Consider the following 22,236-nt stretch of genomic DNA (forward strand, 5'->3'; position numbering starts at 1 on the left):
ACAAATGGGAATGCAACAAACACAACCTAAGTTAATGCATACCACTGCCTTAGACACACTCATAAATCGTGTAAATATGCTAACAAAAAACACATCAACTTAGAACAGCAACTCAACCATAGAAAACGTTAATTCCAATCTTGTAAGAGAAACCATGGTTTGGAATTGCATTTCACCCCCCCGGTCTAGACCCATCACAGATATAGTCCTCAGATGTCAGAAGTCACAGTAATCAAAGCTCAAGCACCAATTAGATTTAACATGCCCCAAAGCAAAATAGAACTCCTAAATCTGAACATGACTTTGAAAACACAAGTTTTACAGTAGATCAGAAGGAAAATTAACTTACAACTAACACCTAATGGTGATACACAACATTTAAAAATTCCATCCTTCAGATGGCAGATACCCTTGGAACTTCCACTGGAAATTTGTGTATCTCATCCATCCAAGGGTTCTTCTCCTTAGCAGGGTTGATGGTCTTGAGAGCCTTCCATACTGCACTGTTGCACTTGAATCCTGAGCCAAATGCAATCTGCCATGTTCTATCTCCCTTCCTAATCCTTCCTTTGGCCTCTGTGTATGCCAGTTCATACCAAAGTGAACTGCTAGAGGTGTTTCCAAATCGATAAAGTGTCATCCTCGATGGCTCCATATGCCAAGGAGATAGCTGCAGGTTCTTCTCCAGTTCATCCAAAACAGCCCTACCTCCAGCATGGATGCAGAAATGTTCGAAAGCTAGCTTGAAATCAGGGATATAGGGTTTGATCTTCATCTTCAGGAGTTTCTTTCCAACCAATGTGGCAAAGAATAGAAGCTGTTCGGACATAGGAAGTACAAGAGGCCCCAATGTAGTGATATTGGTTTTTAACGCGTCCCCGGCAACTGCCATCAGATCCTTTGACAAAGTAACACCAATCTTGCCTGCTTCATCTTCTTCTTGGGTGACACAGCTGAAGCACTTATCATCAGCACCCTTGTTAGTGCGAACAGTGGTGACTAATCGGTATTTGGATCGTCTTCTGTCGGAGCTTTTGTTCGACAGCAGAACTGCAGCTCCTCCCATACGAAACAGGCAATTAGAAACAAGCTTTGATCGATCATTTCCAAAATACCAATTCAGTGTGATATTCTCCATGCTAATGATCAGTGCATAGGAATTAGGATGGGCCTGGAGAAGATCTTTAGCAAGATCAATTGAGATTAGCCCTGCACTGCATCCCATCCCACCTAAGTTGTAGCTTCTTATGTTCCCTCGAAGCTTGTAGTGATTGACAACCATTGCTGAAAGCGATGGAGTTGGGTTGAACAGGCTGCAATTCACAATTAGAATCCCAATGTCTTTAGGATTTACAGAGGTCTTAGCGAACAGCTCATCAATGGCTCCAAACATCACAGTCTCAGCTTCTTTTCTAGCTTCTTTCATCGTAGGATTGGGAGGAATGTTGAGAACAGCTTCCGGAAGGTAAGTGTTCTCTCCCAGGCCAGATCTCTCAAGGATCTTCTGCTGGAAGGCAAGATTTTCCTCAGTGAAGGTGCCAGCCAACCGGGAGTGCTCCATAAATACCCTCTTCGTGCATTTCCGGGATTCTTCAGGCTTGTAGCAGGCAAAATTGACAAGGTACACAGGTCGAGGGCGAGTCAAAAAGTAAAGGGTGGACAAGAACACAAGGAGGGTCGAGCAAAGAATAACAGAAATCAAGTTGTATTGCAGATGCTGCCACAGATCATGGAGGTCTTGTAAGGAGAAAGTGGAGAGCTGTGCAGAAATCAGAACCACAAGTGGGGAAAGGAATAAGTACATTCCATGGGAGATTAGGTAATGGTAACCAAGCTTGACATACTTCAATCTAACGGATTTCTTGAAATCAGGAAGGTTCCTAGATGATGATGGCACCAAGGGTGCATCTGCTTTTGCATCAGCCATTTTCACCCTGTCATAAAAGAGAAAAAAATGAATCCATTTTAGTTAGATAGCTTGCTAAAATGAAAAGAAAAAAATGTTGACAAAACAAACAAACATCTTTTGAGCATAGAACATCTTTATAGTCCAGTCCTGGCAAAAGATCCCTTTACAAAGAATTCTACCAAAGCACATTACAAAAAAGCAAGTTTTTTGTTAAGGAAAAAAGCTTGCTTTCTCTAACTTGAGGCACAAAGCACTGAGAAAATCAAAATCAGATGTAAAGGTAAAAAATCTGCATATGTGAATCAGTGAGTGAAATTGAACTGAAGCGAAAGCACATTTTGTCCCCCTTTTCAGTAAGACCCATATGTGATCTGTATTCAAATCCATTTAGCTTATTCTATCTCTCTATACATGAAACCCAGGAAATCTCAGCTAGGAATTTGACATGAATCCATTTATTCACATGCAGATATGTGATTATGAATTTTTCAAAAATAAAAAGGAAAGACATTGAATCGAAGCAAGATTTCGGTTTGAGGAAGCCCACTCCAGATGAAGAATAACAAAAATAAATAAATATATATACATAACCAAAAAAAAAAAAACACAGAAGCGAGAACAGCATAAAAAGCAAGCAATGGGGGGAGAGAGAAGCAAGAATTAAGTTAAAAGTAAAAAAAAAAAAAAAGTTAAGGGAATTAGCAGAGCATGGGAAATGAAAGAGAGGGCAGTTGCAAAAATTGTACCTTGGAATGCAACGCGAACAGAAAGATCACACAGGAATGAATGAACGAATGAATGAATGTCGAAGGAGAAGAGAGGAAGTGAGAAAAAAGAGGAATAGAAACAATAATAAATAAATAACAATAATAATGATATGATTTAAATGGTTACTTATAGTGCTTAGTGATACCCAGAAAGAAAGTAGGAATGACAGGTATTAGTTTCATAAATTCGGTTCCGTTTTAAATCAAAGGGTTAACGTGATTTCATTTTAAAGGTGAAACAATTGTAATAATAAATTAATTGTGTTAGAACAAGTTGCGGAAATGGCTTCTACAGTCTACACTGTACAGCTGCAATTATTTTTTGGTATCTTGTACATATTTTGATTTTCACAATAAAATAATTTTTTTTTCATATTAGTTTATAATGCGGATGTTAGAGACTAATATTTTTATATAAAAAAGAAAAGTTGATAAGTATTAATTTAAATATAAGATAAATATTAAAAATATATATTTGTTCTAACATTTGTGGTTTATAATTTAAATATAAGTTATCATTCATATTAGTTATATTTTAATATTTTCTCTTTTTATTAATATTCTTATTTTTCAATTCATATTAGTTTACTTTAATATTTTCACTATTAATTTTTTACTCTCTCGTTCCTCTTTTTTAAAAAATAATTTCAAATAAATATAACAACAATTAAATAAATATACAAAACAAATTCACATTAATATTTGATAAAAATTCAGGTGAAGTCGACTTCACATGAAGTTGATAGTTGAGAGCCGTTAAAACAAAATTTAGTCAAATTAATCAAATCATCTAATGACTCTCAACTATTAATTTCATGTGAAGTCGATCGCATTTGAGTTTCCACCTTAATATTTTCTTGTGTTGTTTGTTTTCTCACACACAAAACATTAACGTAACATTTTGTTTCTAAAGTTTTTTCTTTTGTTGTTAAGTAAAAATACATATTCTTGTAACAAAAATAAATAAATAAACTGATAGTTACTTCATTATAGTTGTGAAAAAGAGAAAATAAAAATAGTATAATATTAAATGGTTCTGGGATTAGTCAAAAAGAATTAATGAGAAAAATGAAAAGACAATCCAAATACATAGTTAGTTAAAGAGTTAAGGCGTGAAGATTTCAGACTATACTAATAAAATAAGAATGAATGAGTAAAAAAATTAAGAATAGGGAAAAAATAATTAATGAATTAAATTAAGGAAGCTTCTTTATAGCAACATGAAGAGCAGGCGGGCGCCCACTAAGTTGACCACCATATATTATCGCGTTGAATGCATTGGTCATAGTTGGCTTAGCCGTTTGGTTACTTCTTTCAAACTGTTAAGTTTTTCAAATTGAAGAGGTCATATGCAAATGCAGTTAGCCATTAATTAATATTATTATCATGTTAACAGAAATTTGTCAATTGTTTGTGATAAATTAACAAAATAATTTAAAAAGTTAACTATATATTAAAATAAGGTGAAAACTCAGGTGAAGTCGACTTCACGTGAAGTTGATACTTAAGAGTCGTTAGATGATTTGACTGATTTGACTAAATTTTTATCTAACGGCTCTCAGATATCAACTTCACGTGAAATCGACTGCACTTGAATTTCCATCTTAGAATAATTATGCGTACCTTATAAAATAATTTCCATAAAACAATTTTTTCTTTATTTTCTCACTAATATTAACAAATAATATATCTGTATAATTATTAAAAAAATATTAATTAATTTTCAAAATTTGAAAACATTTAAAATATCAAATTTAGACTTTATTTAACCTTTTCTTTAAATGATATATTGTTACTCGAATATCTTAGAGGTGCTTGTTACGGTTGTTATTAGTAGTTACCTAAGTTAGCCCTAAAATCAATGTCCCTTTCTCTCTAAGTTGAAGAAAAAAAAGCAAAGGACAAAATGGGGAGAACAGTTATCTTGGAATTCGTACTTTTGTTTGGTATGAGGGATTCGTTGCGAAATTGCGTTTCGTAGTATTTGTGTTCTGTCTGGCATCAACAGTAACCGTCCGATCATCACAGGATGGGATTTTCTCCGTCGTTGGATTGGACTACAAAACAAAAACATGCATAGGACTTCGCACCTCATGTCCTCATGCTTCATGCATTGCATTCTCTCTTTTTACAACCAAGACATGTCACAACACACGCTTATTCTCATTTTTTACTTCTCCTATTTTAGAAGATAAACAATATTTCTATCTTTTCCGCACAAGAATAATATTCAAAATTATGATTAAATGAGAATTTTACGTTATTAGTTAATAAATATGTTATATTATTGGTTAATAGATATATTATTAAAATTTTAAAATTATGAAATTGTCAAACTATAACATTAAATATATATGTTAAAAATAGTAAATATTTAAATTGTTATTTCATAAGATGTAGATAAGAGAAAAAGAAAATTTTGATAGATAATTTTTTTAATATATTATAACTTAAAATACTATTAATTTAAATATCGAGATATTTTTTTAATATATTATTACCTAATTCTAACGTTGTTGTCAGATTAAAATTTATAAATCTCGGCAGTTCATCACCTCAATAAAAAGTATAAATATTATCATTTGTTTTAATTATTTTAGAATGTATACCTTTTTTACTTTAATTTTAAGATTGTATAGCAATAAGAGAAAAAAAAATGCAATTATATACTGTACATAAAAAGAAAAATGGTGTATTTTTTATTTTTCTCTCATAATTTTTTTATGAAAATAAGATACGTAACATTTGATTCGAATTAAAAATTTACGATTTATTTTACTATGAGAATATACGTGACAAAATTTTATCTTTAATTTCTCTCCCAATTGTTCTCTTAGCTCCCTCGATTTTAATATTAACTGTTATTAGCGTACAAAAATTTTTTGCAAGCTAATCAATTAATTTTTTTTCATGATGTTCTCAAATTCGATAAGTTAATAATCAATTTTTTTGTAGATTAAAATTTTATTAAAAAATTTATTATTAAGTAATAAATTATTGCATATATAATACGAAATTTAAATAGACAAACCGAAATTGGTTATAACTATTAATTACTCAATAAATATACTATAGAAATTAATTGTCGTTAAGCCGACAATATAAAAAATTTAGGTTTAGGGACCAAAAAAATTTATAACTAGTGTTTGAACTTCCAAGTTTATAGTTATAACTAGGTCCATTATTAATGAACAGAAACTCTAAAAATTATGGATGAACATAGTCCATTATGAAATCGGGCAAAATTTGGCTGATATAGTGGCAGGTCTTGCATGGAAGAATCGGTGCATCGGAGTTGGAGCTCCCTCCCACCACACCTCCAAGTGGTATTGTTGCTGCCACTTCGCTTCTTCTTCCCTCATAATGCTGCCTCATCCTCATTTTTTTTTTTTGGTCGGTGGATTGGACAACCCCCAATCCTAGGTACCCCAATGGAGTACACAACACATCCACACACTCCTCACATATTTATCACATATTTTCTCAATTGCATCCTCTAGGATTTGAACCCTAGACCTTGAGGTGGGGAGAAGGGAGAAATGCCACTAGAGCCAAGGCTCATTGGCGCCTCATCCTCATTGGTGTTAGCTCTACACTCCTCCATTTTTTGTTGGGCTTTGGCTCGTCCAGCCCATCACAAAAAACATTAGATCAACACACCCTGACCAACAAAAGGAAAAAGATACATCTACAAGCATAAATTAATTAAAATATTCGTACAATATACCTAATTTATAATAATGTGTTTCTTTGTATCTCTATCGAATTAGTCATTCACAACTATACCCTTAGCTTGTTTGAATAAAGGGGATCCAGATTTAGTTAAGCCCCATGTTAAATGGAAAAAACAGCTCTTTAGGGTTTGAAATATTTTAAAAATAATTTTTTTGAGTTTTTGACTTATAAAAAATAATAATATTAATATTTAGTATAATTTTTAAAATTAAATTACAATTTTTTAAAAAATTATATACAAATTTATTAAAAATTAAAAAATAAATTTTTCTATAATATTATTTTTTATTATATTTTTATTATATTTTTATAAAATAAATATTTTTAAAATTAAAATTTTAAATATAAATAAATTATTTTTAATATAATTATTTATTATTTAACCTATTTTATCAAAAAAAATTAATTAAACTGTTTACTTAAACCAGACCTAAAAATTTTGGGTCCACAGAATTAAGAAACTCCAAATATGATTCTCATTACAAAGAGAGTACAGCACATGTGACAATGACATTCGGGAGCACTTGCGTTGTTGATGTCCTAAGGTTATTAATTAAGATGCTTCTCAGTTCTCATCACATGTAATAGTAATATATATATATATATATATATATATATATATATATATATATATATATATATATATATATATAATTTTTCGCCTTTCTTTCTCACGTTGACCCCCTATATTATTTTATTAAATTTGAGATTTATCCGCTTGCTTATGTATGTTATTTAATATTTGATTATGCTAAGTTCATTATTCTTTTTCGGAATTAACGGGGTAAATAGTGCAGCTGTAGTACAGCTTCAATAATGCGAATAAGTTTATACAAATATAATGTGAATAATATAATCTATTAAAGATATAATTATTTATTTTATCTCTTTTTATCGATTTAAATTCTTAGAATAAGCGTTTAATACATAATATTAAAATTTTATATTCAAAAAATCTAAAGTTCGATTTTTTGGTGAACCCAAAAACAAAAGAACATAGCATACGATATACGATAAATGTATTATCCAGTATAACCAAAAGTTTAGCCCCCTCATTTATTTTATTTTATTTTATTATAAAAGTGAAAGTTATAGTTCCTGATTTCTTGCCGCTCCTCATTCCTCAATATGAACCAAGCAATCATCCATCACGTTGGCATTATTATCTTATTTGAGAAGTTATAGTGGGAACTATGATGTACATGCACGTATAATACCAATCTTAAACGGAACTGCTTTTAATATTTGAAATGATATTTTTGGAAATGTTATATCCGAAATATTAGGTTGTTATAAAAAATAATTTATTTGTTTAACATTAAAATATTTTATCATTTTTTAATATTACCAAAAAGATATTTCAAGCATATATAGTTAAAAATATATGTAATAATGATCAAAATGCCTCGGACAAACATATATATTCAGTTAATTAAAGTACATATGATGTGACTGAGGAATACATATTGATCGTTGTGTGTAATAATCTTTGTTCTTACGTCATGAAATTGTGTTATTCTAAATCAGTATGATAGAAATAAAATCTCATTTTAAATAATACATTACATTCTTATGTGAATATATAAGGAGTGTCTAAGAATAGTTGTTTAAAACCGTAAATAAACTACATTTTGGGAAATATATAGACTCATATTCCAAATTGAAGGTCTGCGTCGTAGTAGCGTGAGTAATCTGGGTATGACCTTTCTTAAGATGATCGACTGATTGCTACTCGTTGCTTCATTAATTAGGATTTCATATGTTGGTCAAAATGAAAGATACAATCGTACATAGGCTCAATAAAATAATCAGAAAAACAAAAGGAAAACATCACCAATTCACAAGCTATGGGGATGACTTATTTTCTTGTGACGAAGATTGATTAGTACATACGGCTGCATTGTTTACAGGACACTATAAAATATAAAAATATAAAATCGTGTTTAAAAAATGAGATATGGATAGAGATAATATATTTAAGGATACTAAATTAGTATATTTTATATCCATTTTAATAGAAATAATATAGAAACACTAATAAGAGACATAATTTATTTTTTATTTTTTTATTATTTTTATTAATTTTTCATAATTATATTTTTATTATTATATTTTTATCTTAAATCTTTTGAATAAGAAAATGAGAAGTTCATCATTTATTCTAATTTATTACCAAATAGAATATAAAAATATAAAATTTTGTCTCTCTATCTTTTATGTCTTATCTTGTCCTATTCTCATAAACAAACATAGCCTAAAATATTATCGGATGATTTAATTAGAGATAATATTCAATTTAGTCCCTCAACTTACACGCGAGCTTCAATTTAGTCCCTGAAATTTTAATTGTTTTTATTTAATCATCAAACTTTGCGAAGGTGACTCATGTTAGTCCCTAGACTAATTTTCGACGCACAAACATTAATAGAACGTTGACGTGGACAGCCAAATACCACGTTAGAGTCTGTAAAACATCGTAACTGGTCTTTATTGAAATTTTTTCTCTTAAAACAAGTATTCCGACGTTGTTTTGGAATATTTAAGCGTCAAAACTAAAATGACGTAGTTTTACAAGTTCCAGAATGATATTTTGTTGTCTATGTCAGCTCTTCGTTAACGTTTTTGTGCCGAAAATTATTCCGACTAATATGAGTTACGTTTATAAAGTTTTACAAAGTTTGGAGAATAAAAAAAAATAATTAAAACTTTAAGGATTAAATTAAAGTTGGCATATAAATTTAAAGATTAAATTAAGTAATTTTTTTTATACCAGGGTATCTATCAGGCCGGAAAGCCCAATGACTAATCTCTCGAATACTGCAGAGACATACAAAGTGAACTACCTTTCCAAACAAGCAGATTCCATTTTCATCCTCCAATGAGTATGGAACCCGGAAGATATTGTTAACAAATACAGACCCTCACCCATCTGTATTAACTTGCGCTGGTAGATTAAATTAAGTATTAGCTTGTATAATTAAGATGGCGAATTTTTGTCTTTGAAGGCAAGCCCATATGAATGACCTTTCGTCGTCTCCTTTTCAGTAATATTCCAGAAGGAAAATGAAAATAGCGAGTGAAAATTTCAGCCATTCCTATTTTCTGGGTTTCTGTTTTTGGTCAGGTCCCATTTTCTGGGTTGAACAGTCTCTATAATATATATGAAGCATAGGGAAGAAGCTAGAATTTCTTTCTCTCTTTATTTTTTGGTCCATAAGCCCATAATCATAACCATAGGTTGATCCCGGATTTTTTATATTTTAAGAGGAGACATCTTGTCCAAAAATATGAGGAGATGAGGAGACATGGACTAGGCCCAAAATCTCGTGCATATATGTATTTGACGCATCTAACTACAAAAAAACAATGAAGCTGGATTGGCCTCGTAATTAATTTATAGTGAAGTTAATATCTGATAGTCATTAAATACAAATTTAGTTAAATTAGTTAAATCAGTTAAATTATCTAACGACTTTTAAATATCAACTTCAAGTCGATTACACTTGAGTTTTTACCTTAATTTATTAGTCTATTTAACCAAATATTAGCCGCTCTTTCATGTATGTGCTGCAAAAAGTACATTTTCATGAAATAATATGATTAAACAATAAAAGGCATTTTAGTATTTGATTAAACTTGATTTTATGTTCAACTATATTATTTTAATTATAAATTTTGGTCCGCCACTTTATGGGAACACTCACCATGTAAACGGCGTTATGTATTGAATCCTGTACGCCAAATAATATCAGGAAGACATATATAGATAGATTCGATTTGTTGGCTTTATGAAGTGCCACCTAGGAACTTTATCTCCCGGGTATGACACACTCATCAAACCTAAGGCCACATTTCTCCACGTTCCTTACACGCACTTTTTACTTTCTATATGGTTGGTAATTTTGGTAAAAATAGTGTAATATCATTATTTATTAAATTATGATATTCAAAATTTGTTATTGACGTATTATGCTTTAAAAAAAATTCTTAAAAAATGAAAAGACAAAAAGATATTTCGGCATCAGCAAATTCACTTTTTAAAATTAAAAAATAAAAAAATAATTTGTTATCAACAAATTTATTTTTTAAAATTTATAATTTGTTCGGTAAATTCTATTTACTTTCATATTTTTAAAAATAATAAACAATTATCCATGTTTTAGGATTTGACCTCCCAAGGAATCACATAAAGATTTTTTTTCCTCCTTACACGTCCTTCCAAATTCATCCTCCACGAATGTTGTTAACCTTTAATTTAATTAATTGTAATTGAAAATCGGAGAGTTAGACACAAACAAGTTTCATGGGTTTACTAATTAGTAATTACTATCAATTACAAAGCCTTAGAGAGAATTATCACCGACCTTTTTCATTTTTGATTAAAATTTTTAGCATATCATCTTTTTCAGTTAATAAGCTTTCAACAAAAGTAATAGATGAGATTTTCTGATTTTGAAAGAACGAAAAGTAAATTGAGAGAATGAGAATACTAAATAATGTGAACAAAAAATATGTTGGATATTCAATTCAATAGATATACAGATGATTATATTGATTATTCTTAATTAAATTGTTATTTTTTTTATTCGATTTACTCATATACAATTAATAATAGTTGGATGTTCAATTCATTAGATGTGTAGATAGTTCCTAATGTTAGGATTTAGGATGTAATTCGAGAGTGAAATATTTTTTTACTTTACTAGATTAATTTTAAAGTCTATTATTTAAAATTTTACAAAAATCATTGTTTACCTAACAAAACCGTTGAAAGAATTATCACTAGTTTTTATATATAAAAAATCTAAAATTTTATTAAATTCTTCCCCCAGATTATGACTATTTTAACTATATTTCTTTATATTTGTGCAAAAGTGAACTAGTGTTAACTTAAGTATTGTGTTAATTTTTATAATTTTATCAAAAAATTTTAAATATAACTCTATGAAATTTGTCATTAAATCTTTATATTAGATAAAAACTATTAATTAAGTCTTTTCTTAATTATTTTTTAAAAAATATAAATTTTTAAAATATTTATTTTTATATTTGATATAAAATAAATTATAAAATATTTTATAATTATCATATTTTTATTCATAAGAGAGAATTTACTTACAAATTTTAAATTATAAAACTTTAATTAAAAATTTAATAAAATTATAGAAATTAACATAATTATTAAACCACTAATGATTTTACTATTGCGGAATGCGGTAGAATTTCCGCTAAAAGGAACGGAGTTAATTACCAATAACTCTGTATATATATACCGACCTAGCTCCCTTTCATATACCTGAATTAACTAAGCCGTGTTGAGCTATTTTATAGTATTAAGAAGTGAGAAACGATGATGTTGCAGGTTCTTCTCCAGGCCAATAATCTGCACGAGGAAGAAGTTGTTCCTTACCATCATCATGAATGGTCTACTTCCAACCCCGTAATAGTACTGCCTGAAGGAGATGACGACGACGACGATGACGATGATGGTGGCTACGATTACGCTCCTGCAGCTTAAACTATAACAGATCACATGCTATAGTGATGAAATGATTACTGACATAATCTTATGCTAATACTGTGTGTATGTATATATATATGTCAAACCCTAGCTAGTTGTTGTTTGTTTAGAAACATAGGGTATGTATATATATAAATATATAGTTTGCTGCCATAGTCAACAATCTTTAATATATAGAGAGTAGTGTGCTTGAATTGTGGAAAATAAACTTGTATTGTTGTGCTATAATGTATAGCATATAAACTTGTTATAAATTAAATATAATATGCGACATACATACGTGCGTCTTTATAATTTTTTCTTAATTAATTATTTGTTGATAGCTCTGTTTGAAAGTTAACTGCTTGCGTTTCCGTCAAAATAAAACCGATAGAATTGAAAAAATATGAAGTGAGGTAATCAAATTAAGTTTTGTTAATTTTTTCTTATAGACGTCCAACTACTGATGATGATGATGATGATGATGATGATGATGATGATGATGATGATGATGATGATGATGATGATGATGATGATGATGATGATGATGATGATGAGTGGAACGCATTATATATGTAGAATAATACAAGGTTTCTAACCTCCTCAGCAAACACCAGTTATATATAACTAGGGCACACTTGCATGCAAAGTGTGGCCATATTTATTAACTAGTGTATATATTATTAGTTTCAATCATTTACCAATATATTAAAAACTGATTCTCTATTTCTTTATACTCTTAACCAGGAAAACAACAATTCTTTAGTTAATATTAATTAATTTTTTAAAATTTAATTATTCTTTAATTTTTGATCCGTTACCTAAATCTTGACCCATAACAAAACAGCAATCTCAAAACTTAGTATAATTGGGAAGACAATTTCTCAAAGATAACCACCTCACTAAGCTTATCACTGTCCCGATAAATCCAGACAATGGCTACGATAAACTCCATCCAAACCGCAACAGGATACGAATAACAAACCTGATCTAATTAAGTAACAATCCTTTTGAACAACTCACTATAAGTACCAACGGTCACTAATCTACAGGTATGCAGTTTACTCTTATTCCTACTCTAAACTCTCTCAAACTCATATTTACTTAAACGTTGGAGTCCCTTTGCAGGTACCAAACGCCGCCTCCCCACAAGAAGACAACGTTTTATACTCTCTGCCCCGAACAAAGCTAGTTCAAACATTAGCAAAACGAGTTATATTTTGGAGTTCACTCTCACACAGAAACATTTTTAAATTTTAAATCTTAAATCTTTAAACTTTAAAACTTGAATCATAAGGCTAAATTACAAAAAATAGTTAGTCTTATAGCTATATATATAGAAGATTTATGGTATAGTCAATGGATATAATTCATTCCTATCAATTCTAGTCATAAAATATTACTCAATCACTTCTTACTTTTCTACACTTATATCTCAGCAAACCTAACATCTTGTTGCAGAATTCATCTTAATTTTTTGTTGCATCAATCTAATTAACTCATTAGGTAAACTTCACATGGATAATATTTTTAGTGAAAAAATAGAGTTAGTTTGTGTCAAATTCAAAGATTTGGTCACCTAAAAATTTTCAACTGATTTCTATATGTTTATAGAATATATTTAATGAATAGTTTATAAATATTTATAATTAATTTTTTGTTTTTTAAATAATTTTTAAGCATTAAATGAAAATGAATATAATGAATATATAAATTAGAATTAGCTAATAAGTATCTTAAAGGAACTCGTTATATAACTAGATAAAATTAGTGATTTTTTAAATCTTAAATGCATTTAACATATAAAAATGTATTTAAAATTTTAAATTTTTAATATGTTTTTATCACAAATATTACAACCTAAACATTTTTTCTTACATTTGTTTTATATTTGAATCAAATCAGTCAATTTGTCTAACATTGTCTTATTATAGCAATTGTTAACCAAACCATTTCAATAATTAAACTAGTACGATGCATGTAAGTAGTTCTAAATATGGGAACTTCAAAACAAAATTATTTTCTAACTATTAAAAATAAATAAAATAAGTTGGCTAAATGATTGAATTGAATTACTAATAATCTAACAATGCAAGACAATAATTTCTATTTTCTCTTTCTTTTTCATTTCCAAACTAACTGTTTCCTTTTAGTTTTTAATTCAATAAAAATTTAGCACATATATATCGACAAAGTGTGTTTGGATATATCAATTCTTTTTAAACGTGAAAAAAAATAATTTGATAAAAAAAAAGGTGATATAATTCATATATATATACATAAATAGATTACAGTTTTGATTGGTGACTTTAGGTCAGCAGGTATGTATATATTAACGTCCTCGATCTTTCGATAACCGATAAGTTGGACCTTTGAGTCTTGGAAACCCTTCTATCTTATATCCATCTCTACGATGATTCCAAAAGCCTAAACATTCGGTGCCACACAAGAAAGATCTAAAAGCTAAAAAAAAAAAAGTAGTGTTTTCCCGGAGAAAAATAAATAATTTATTTAAATTGTTAATTTCTTTTATTTGGTAATAAATAACAAGGAGCATCCAACAAATAATGTATGATGTTAAGTAATTAAACTATATGAGTATGCTAATTCTTCTTACTCTGTAGATGAAGGTGTAAGCAAAAGTTTTCGAAAAAAGAAAAAGCGTGGAAGCAAGGATAATTTACCTACATGCGTTCATTGTTAGCTATATAAAGCAAGTGGTTAATAAATTCCAACACTACTATACATATGCTTTAACAAACGATCAAAGTAATGATGTTAATGAAAAGTGAATAATGATAAAGATTCCATTCTACTTGATATACAAGCCAAACATTATTAATTACATTAAGTGCCAATGCAAATCTAGTAGCATTATACATATCTAATAACTAAGCATACACTTTCACTTTAAGTGGCCCAACCTTACACTGATGAAGAATTGTGTGTGTGTGTTATGTTGGCACGCTCCAACAACATTAACAACCTGGCTTCTATGTGTCCCAATCAAACGTGTATGATGAGTTGTATGAATTGGTCTACGTGGATGCAGAAACCAAGCACCATGCATCTTTGGAATTAGGGAGATGCTCAGGTCCGAACCCTAAATCCACATGCCTGGCTCGTGGCTAGCTAGTGGCCAAAACGATTGAGTCCTTCCACTTTCTATCTCCTTTATATAGAGAATAGAGTGGTCTCTCTCTTCCCACCAATTCAAACTCAACACATACACCACGCTAACCTCTTACAGAGAGATATAATAATATAGTAGTAACACATACACTTGTATTATTTCTTGTTCATCAACTACTTACTCTAGAAATGTGTTCCACTTCCAAGGTTAATGTTGCCCCTTGCTGCAACAAGCTTGAAAACGATGATCATGACGGTGGCTATGCTGCAGCAACTACTAATTGGTTTCGACAAGGGGATAATAATGAATATGATCATTCAAGTTTCATGGAAGGTGATGATGACGATGATGGCTATGACTACGCTCCTGCAGCCTAATATGCCAAAATTTTCGATTATAGTGATTCTAACAAAATCCATCTCTTCTACTCTGATTATTAGTTCTTTGGTGACTCTTTATGCTGATGTAGGCATATCAACCATCAGTTAGTCAGGAGAGCTTTTGTTGTGAAGAGAATGATCAACAATTAATTAATTAAGTATATGCATATGTATGTTAATCACCAATTAATGTACTAGTTGATTAATTGATATCATCCACAGTGACGTAACTGCTTCACTTTGTATTAAAATGCAACTAATTAACATGATGTTTTCGTCCTAACTAATAATGCAAGAAGTTGACTTTGGAGAACCAAAGTAATGCTAAGGAATAGTAAATATTATCATTTTTTACTAATATTTGGCCATTGATAATTTATATTTATATTTATAGAATTTTATACAAAAAATATATAATTTATATTTATATTTATCAAAATTTATACATATAAAACAATACGGTTTGTACTCATATTTTTTAAGATTTATATATATAAATTAATAAAATTTATTTATTAAAAATAATTTAATATTTATACTAGTCAAATGATAAAAATGGCTAAAATTTGCTGCCTTTAGAATTTTTTTTTTTTATTTAAAAGCCTACAAATCAGAGAACGCAACACAATGCAAATACACATCTATAGAAAGTTTTAGAGATTCCATTATTTTATTTAAGAAAACTAAATATTTAGATATTATGATAAAGAAATTTTAAAAAAATAAACTAACAATATCTAGTAAAATAATATCTAAAAGTATCTAAGACAATATTTAAAAAGTATTATCTAATTAAAAATTAAATAAATAATAATGATCTATCTAGTTATTTTAAGTTGGTTTGTATTGCACCAATTCGTAAAACTTACATATAAACCATCATAGAGTTTATTATATCAAGCTAAGAGAGATACATCAAGTTTTAAAATGCAAACTCTCATAAAGATATAGTAAAAATGTATTTATAATTTTTTCTTAATCTATCAATAATGTAATTATTAATTTTTTCTATCATTTATTTAAATTATTTTTTCAGTAAAACTATCTCTTTTACTCTACTTGTTATAAAATTCAAGTTCAAACTATACTAAACTAACTCCAAACTACTATTTCATAAAACTAATAGCGATACCATAATTATATTTATTTGATCTATTGGGTTTGAAAAAAAAATTTTAACCTATCAACTATACATATATATGTGCACTATATTATAATTCACTCAAACAAATTCATAACTATGGCTATCTAAATTATAAAATATTTTGGTTCTATATTATTGTCTAAAGGACAATTATACGAATTGGCATTGATAGTTGAAAATTTTTCTATACAAGTACAAGATTAGCTAATGGGAGCTTAGCTTGTCCACGAATGATTCACCATTTCAGATAATCAAGCAATCTTTTTCATTGCAAAAAAGAAGAAATTAAAAGAAGCTTAATAAAAAAAAATTATATTACTCTATGTTTTTTAACTCCAACAAATTAAGACCAAGACAATTTTCTCAAAGTTAAAAAGAATATCATTAGCTAAAGAAGTATAGAAAACAGAGTAAAAATTCAAAGATAACAAGAAGGTAAGAATAATTTTCCTCCAATTTCTAAGAAATCAACATGCAAATATAAAAATGACAGATTTTGAGAAATTAAAAAATAACTATACAAGATTAATAAGTTTAGTAATTAAAATAAAACTTATAAAAATTATTTGTCAGATAAAAAGGATAGTAAAGAAAAGAATAATGGTAGGTAATAATTTTTTTAATTAACATTAGCCAATTTTTTTTAAAATTATTTTATTTATTTTAAATTTTAGATCTCAAATCATAAACTCTTAATCTTACACCCTAAATTATAAAGCCTAAAATCCTGACTAATCTTGACTAACTAAAAATTGGTTCTCTATATTTTTTTTAAAGAAAGTACTAATTAATTTGCATCCAAATTTGACACTAAAATTAAGGATTTATCAAATAAAGCTAACATTAATAGATTTAATAAACTCATTACATGCTTTTGAACAAAAATTGATAAATCAAGACTATGAAAATTCTTTAGAATATGCTTTCAGTCTAAACTAAATATAAAGTCTCAAAATCCAAATAACAAATAAAAAAAAATAAAATTCTCGAAGACAAGAAACTTCTAGAAAAATAAAAAAAGAACTGAAGATGGGAAATATATCCTCCATATGACATATACAAGAAAATCGACTTCTTCGAGAAGAATTGTTGGTATCGTGAAAATTTTATAATGCTGTAATTGCAAAAGATTCAAACAAATTGAAAAAGACTGCGGGATAAAAATCAATTATAATATTTTATTAGTTCCTAAACTTGTTCATAATATACTTAGTTTTGGTCAATAATGAAGAAAGGTTACGCAATACATGCACTTAGCTTTGAAGGAGATTCACAAATCATACATGAGACACTATATGCCTGCGTTTATTTTCAAGACACGGATAGGGATATAGAGATATAAAATCATATTTGACAGATGAGATATGAATAGAGATATTATGTCCAAAAATATTGAATTAGTGTATTTTGTGTCTATCTTGACAGAAAGAACATAGAAACACTAACAATAGATACAACTTATATTTTTATTATTTTTTTATAATTATATATATATTTTTTAATTTTTTAAATAAAAAATAAAAATAAATTAAATTTTCATAATTTGTTCTAGTTTATCACTAAATAGAATACAAGAACACAAAATTTTATGTCTCTATCCTTTGTGTTTTATTCTCAACGTCTTATTATCTAATCCTCTTCTTAAAAACAAACGCAACTTATTATTCAATAACAACAAGTAATTCATTTTTTTTTACTGATAATTATACCAAAATGACATGAAAGATCAGAAATTTTTGACATGTTCAAAAGGTTACGTTCAACTAATATGTGGAGAAATAAAGTAATCGTGTGCATCAAGGTATACATTGTAACTATAGAGAATCTGAATATAATTTCAAATAATTTAGTTAATTCTATAAAAAAAAAAGCATAGAACATCAATGTAAAATTAGATATACTCCTTAGTAAAATGGAGTATCTAAAAGAAAAATAGAATTGTGATAAAAATTATTAACGATAAAGATTCTATATTCTACTTGATACACAAGCCAGACAGTTATTGATTAAATTAAATTAGGGGCCAACGCAAATCTAGTAGCATTATACAACATATCTAATAAGCTTACACTTTCACTTTAAGTAGCCCAACCTTGCACTGATGAAGAAGAATTGTGTGTGTGCTTTATTGACACGCACACTCCTGCAACATCAACAACCTGGCTTCTATATGTTCCCAATCAAACGTGTATATGCTGAGTTGTATGAATTAGTCTACGTGGACGCACAAACCAAGCACCATGCATCATTGGAATTAGGGAGATGCACGTGTCCCAAACCTAAATCCACAAGCTTGGCTCGTGGCTAGTGACCAAATTAAAAGGGTCCTCCCACTTTCTATCTGCTCTATATAGAGTGGTCTCTCTTTCAAACCAATTCAAACTCAACACAACAATCGAATAATAGTGCACCAATTCAGTAACATACATACACTTGCATTATTCGTTCAACTACTTACTCTAGAAAAATGTGTTCCTCCACTTCCAAGGTTAATGTTGCCCCTTGCTGCAACAAGCTTGAAAACGATGATCGTGATGGTGGCTATGCTCCTGCAACTACTAATTGCTTTCGACAAGAGGATAATAATGAATATGGTCATTCAAGTTTCATGGAAGGTGATGATGACGATGATGGTTATGACTACGCTCCTGCTGCCTAATATGCTAATTAAAGCGAAAAGTTCAAGGTTCAGCACAATTTAATGTATTTAGTCAGCACTTATAGCTAGTTATCGGTCTAATTCCTTTAGTTTAGTAGTGATTCTAACAAAATCCATCCTAGTTTGTACTTTGGTGCCTCTTAATTATGCTGATGTAGGCATATCAACCATATGAGTTAGTGAGGAGAGCTTTTATTGTGAAGAAAATGATCACAATTAATTAATTAAGCATATGCATATATATATGTATGTTAATCACCAATTAATGACTAGTTGATTAAAATGCAACTAACAAGATGTCACAAACTAGTTTACTTGATTAGTCTTTGGTTGTTTCTCCTGAATTAAATACAATCTTAAATGCTGTCGTCCTAACTAATAATTAATGCAAGAAGTTGCTTCAGGAGAAACTGAAACTTCCACACATTTTTAAATTTAAAAGCCTACAAATAAGAGAATGCAACACAATGCAAAAATTAATTAAAATAAGAGTTTATCTATTTTAGATTTTAAGAGCACATATTAAGTTTATAAAATAATTTTTTTATTAAAAATATAAAAAATTTAAGTTTTTGATGTATTTATTTTATATTTAATAAAATATTTAAAACTTTATACTAATAAAAAATTTATCATGTATTTTTAGGATACGTATTAACTAAATCCTTAAAATAATGATTTAGTTACTCTAAATTTGTTGTATTATACCAATTTGATGCAAAGCTTATAAATAGGTCATTCTAGAGTTAACTGTATTAAAAGAGATACATGAAGTCCCAAAATATAAACTTTCTTAAACATATAATAAAAAGTCTTTATATTTTTTTTAATCTTAACTTATTAATAATATAGCTATTAATTTTTTTATCATTCATCTATAAAATTTGAGTTCATAATACACTAAACCAACTTTAAACTATGTCATATAATTAATAGTGGTATTAAAACTATATTTGATCTTTTGCTAGACGTAAAATTTTCTTTCTAACTCACTAAAAATTTTTCTATACTCATGACTATTTCAATTATAAAAATTTTCATTCTCATATTATCAAAAGACAATTATGCAAATTGTCATTGTCAGATAAAAACTTTTTTATATAAGTATAAGATTTATGAAAAATTGGCCATAAAATACTCGTCATTCTAAAAAATTAAGCAACACATTTCGTTGTTAAAAGAAGGAATTAAAAAATGATCAATAATAAAAAAATTATATAATTCTGTGTTTTCTCCAATAAATCGTGACGAAGACTATTTTCTCAATGATAATAGGAATATTATTAACTAAGGAATTATTGCAAAACATGAAGTAAGAGTTTAGAGATGAAAATAAAAGCCTATGGAGAGAATTTGTCAAATAAAAAGATAGTAGAGAAAATAATAATTAGTTTGTGATCTAAATTTGATCCTAAAATATCTACAATTGAAAACACTAATAATATATCAAATAAAACTAATACTAACAGAATTAATAAACTCATTATATGCTCTTGAACAAAGACAGACAAGTTGACAAGATAAAAAAATTTTAAAAAATATATTTCAATCTAAACTTAATATAAAGACTTAGAATCTAAATAAAAAAGGATGAGAAAAAAGACAAAAAATATTAGGCCAAAATTTTTAGAAAAAAATAGAAATAAAACTAAAAATAAAAAATAATATTCTTCATGTGGCATATGTAAAAAAATCAACCACCTAAAGAAGCTAAGGACTGTTGGCATTGTGAAAAAATCACAATATTGTAATTACAAAAGAATCGACCATATTGAAAAGGACTATAGAAAGAACGATTATTATGCAAATTTCTCAGAGAAAAATAAGAGAGAAGAGTGTCTCTTCTATGCATCCTCATAAAAAGAGTGCAAGAAAAAAGATGACATATGCTATCTTGACAATGGATATAGTAATCACATATTAGGTGGTCAAGTCCTATTTAATAATATTAATAAATATGTTTGATCTAACATTAAATTTGGAGACCAAACCATCACGAATGATAAATCAAAGTATAATCACAGTCAAGATCAAGATAAAAACAAATAATATCCATGATCTTCTGTTAGTTATTAACATTATTGCTTAGATTTTATTTAGTATATATTGATCAAATGATGGAGAAAGATTATGCATACACTTTGAAGGAGATTCATGTACCATACATGATAGAAAAACTAAAATTCTATTTCTCCCAATAATAGAGATGAAGAATATAAATGTCATTAAAATAGAATTATGTCATAGAAACTACATTAAAAATATATGAAGATAATTCTTAACTATCAAATTGAAGATTTTACCATTTTTACTTTCATGAATTAATAAATTATGCCAAAAGCATTTAATGAGAGATTTGTCTAGCATTATAGAAATTAGCCAATCTTGGGAAGAGTTTTTACCAGGCAAATAACATAAGGAAAAGTATATGAACCAACTAATAATCAGCCAAGAATGGAACAATATAATTAATTATAATTAGTTTTATTAATTTATAATTTAATTTATTTGTTAAATTATTATTGACCACGTTAGTGTTAGGAGAGAATTACGGAACAGATGCTTTGATCATTCATTAGTTGATTCCATATAATTAATTATGTTTTATTAATGCGTAACACATAAAACATAGAAATCATATCCAAAACCATCCAATTTACAAGAAAAAGAAACATCCGTGTGCCTATTAGTAGCAACATCCGGTTATCAGTTGGCTGATTCTTGGCTTATATAGAATTGGTTCCTAGCATTGTTGATAACATAATCAATGATTTTCTTTTTGAAAGACCTTAACGAGTTAAAGAGATGTTTGAATTAATTTGTCGTTGACATTTATGGTCTATTGAAGACACTATCACTTAATTATAACAAATACTTCGTTCTTTTCATTGATATAATTATACTGAAATAATGAAATAATGCTGATATATTTTTTACGTAAAAGATCATAAATCTTTGGCATCTTCAAGAATTTCAAGCAATATGTGGAGAAATAAAATAATCGTGTAG

General features: G+C 28.4%; 1 protein-coding gene across 1 annotated transcript; it reads right to left on the minus strand.

The window, feature by feature from the left end:
• Positions 1-229: 229 nt before the first annotated feature.
• LOC112708140 (3-ketoacyl-CoA synthase 11) lies at positions 230-3,861 on the minus strand. The gene is made up of 2 exons (XM_025760300.3): positions 2,656-3,861; positions 230-1,934 (listed from the first exon to the last, which is right to left on the minus strand). Exon 2 carries the CDS (start codon positions 1,925-1,927, stop codon positions 395-397), a length of 1,533 nt encoding a protein of 510 aa, XP_025616085.1. The 5' UTR covers positions 1,928-1,934; positions 2,656-3,861; the 3' UTR covers positions 230-394.
• Positions 3,862-22,236: the final 18,375 nt, after the last annotated feature.

This window comes from Arachis hypogaea, chromosome 1, assembly GCF_003086295.3.
Source record: "Arachis hypogaea cultivar Tifrunner chromosome 1, arahy.Tifrunner.gnm2.J5K5, whole genome shotgun sequence".
Lineage (NCBI taxonomy): Eukaryota > Viridiplantae > Streptophyta > Magnoliopsida > Fabales > Fabaceae > Arachis > Arachis hypogaea.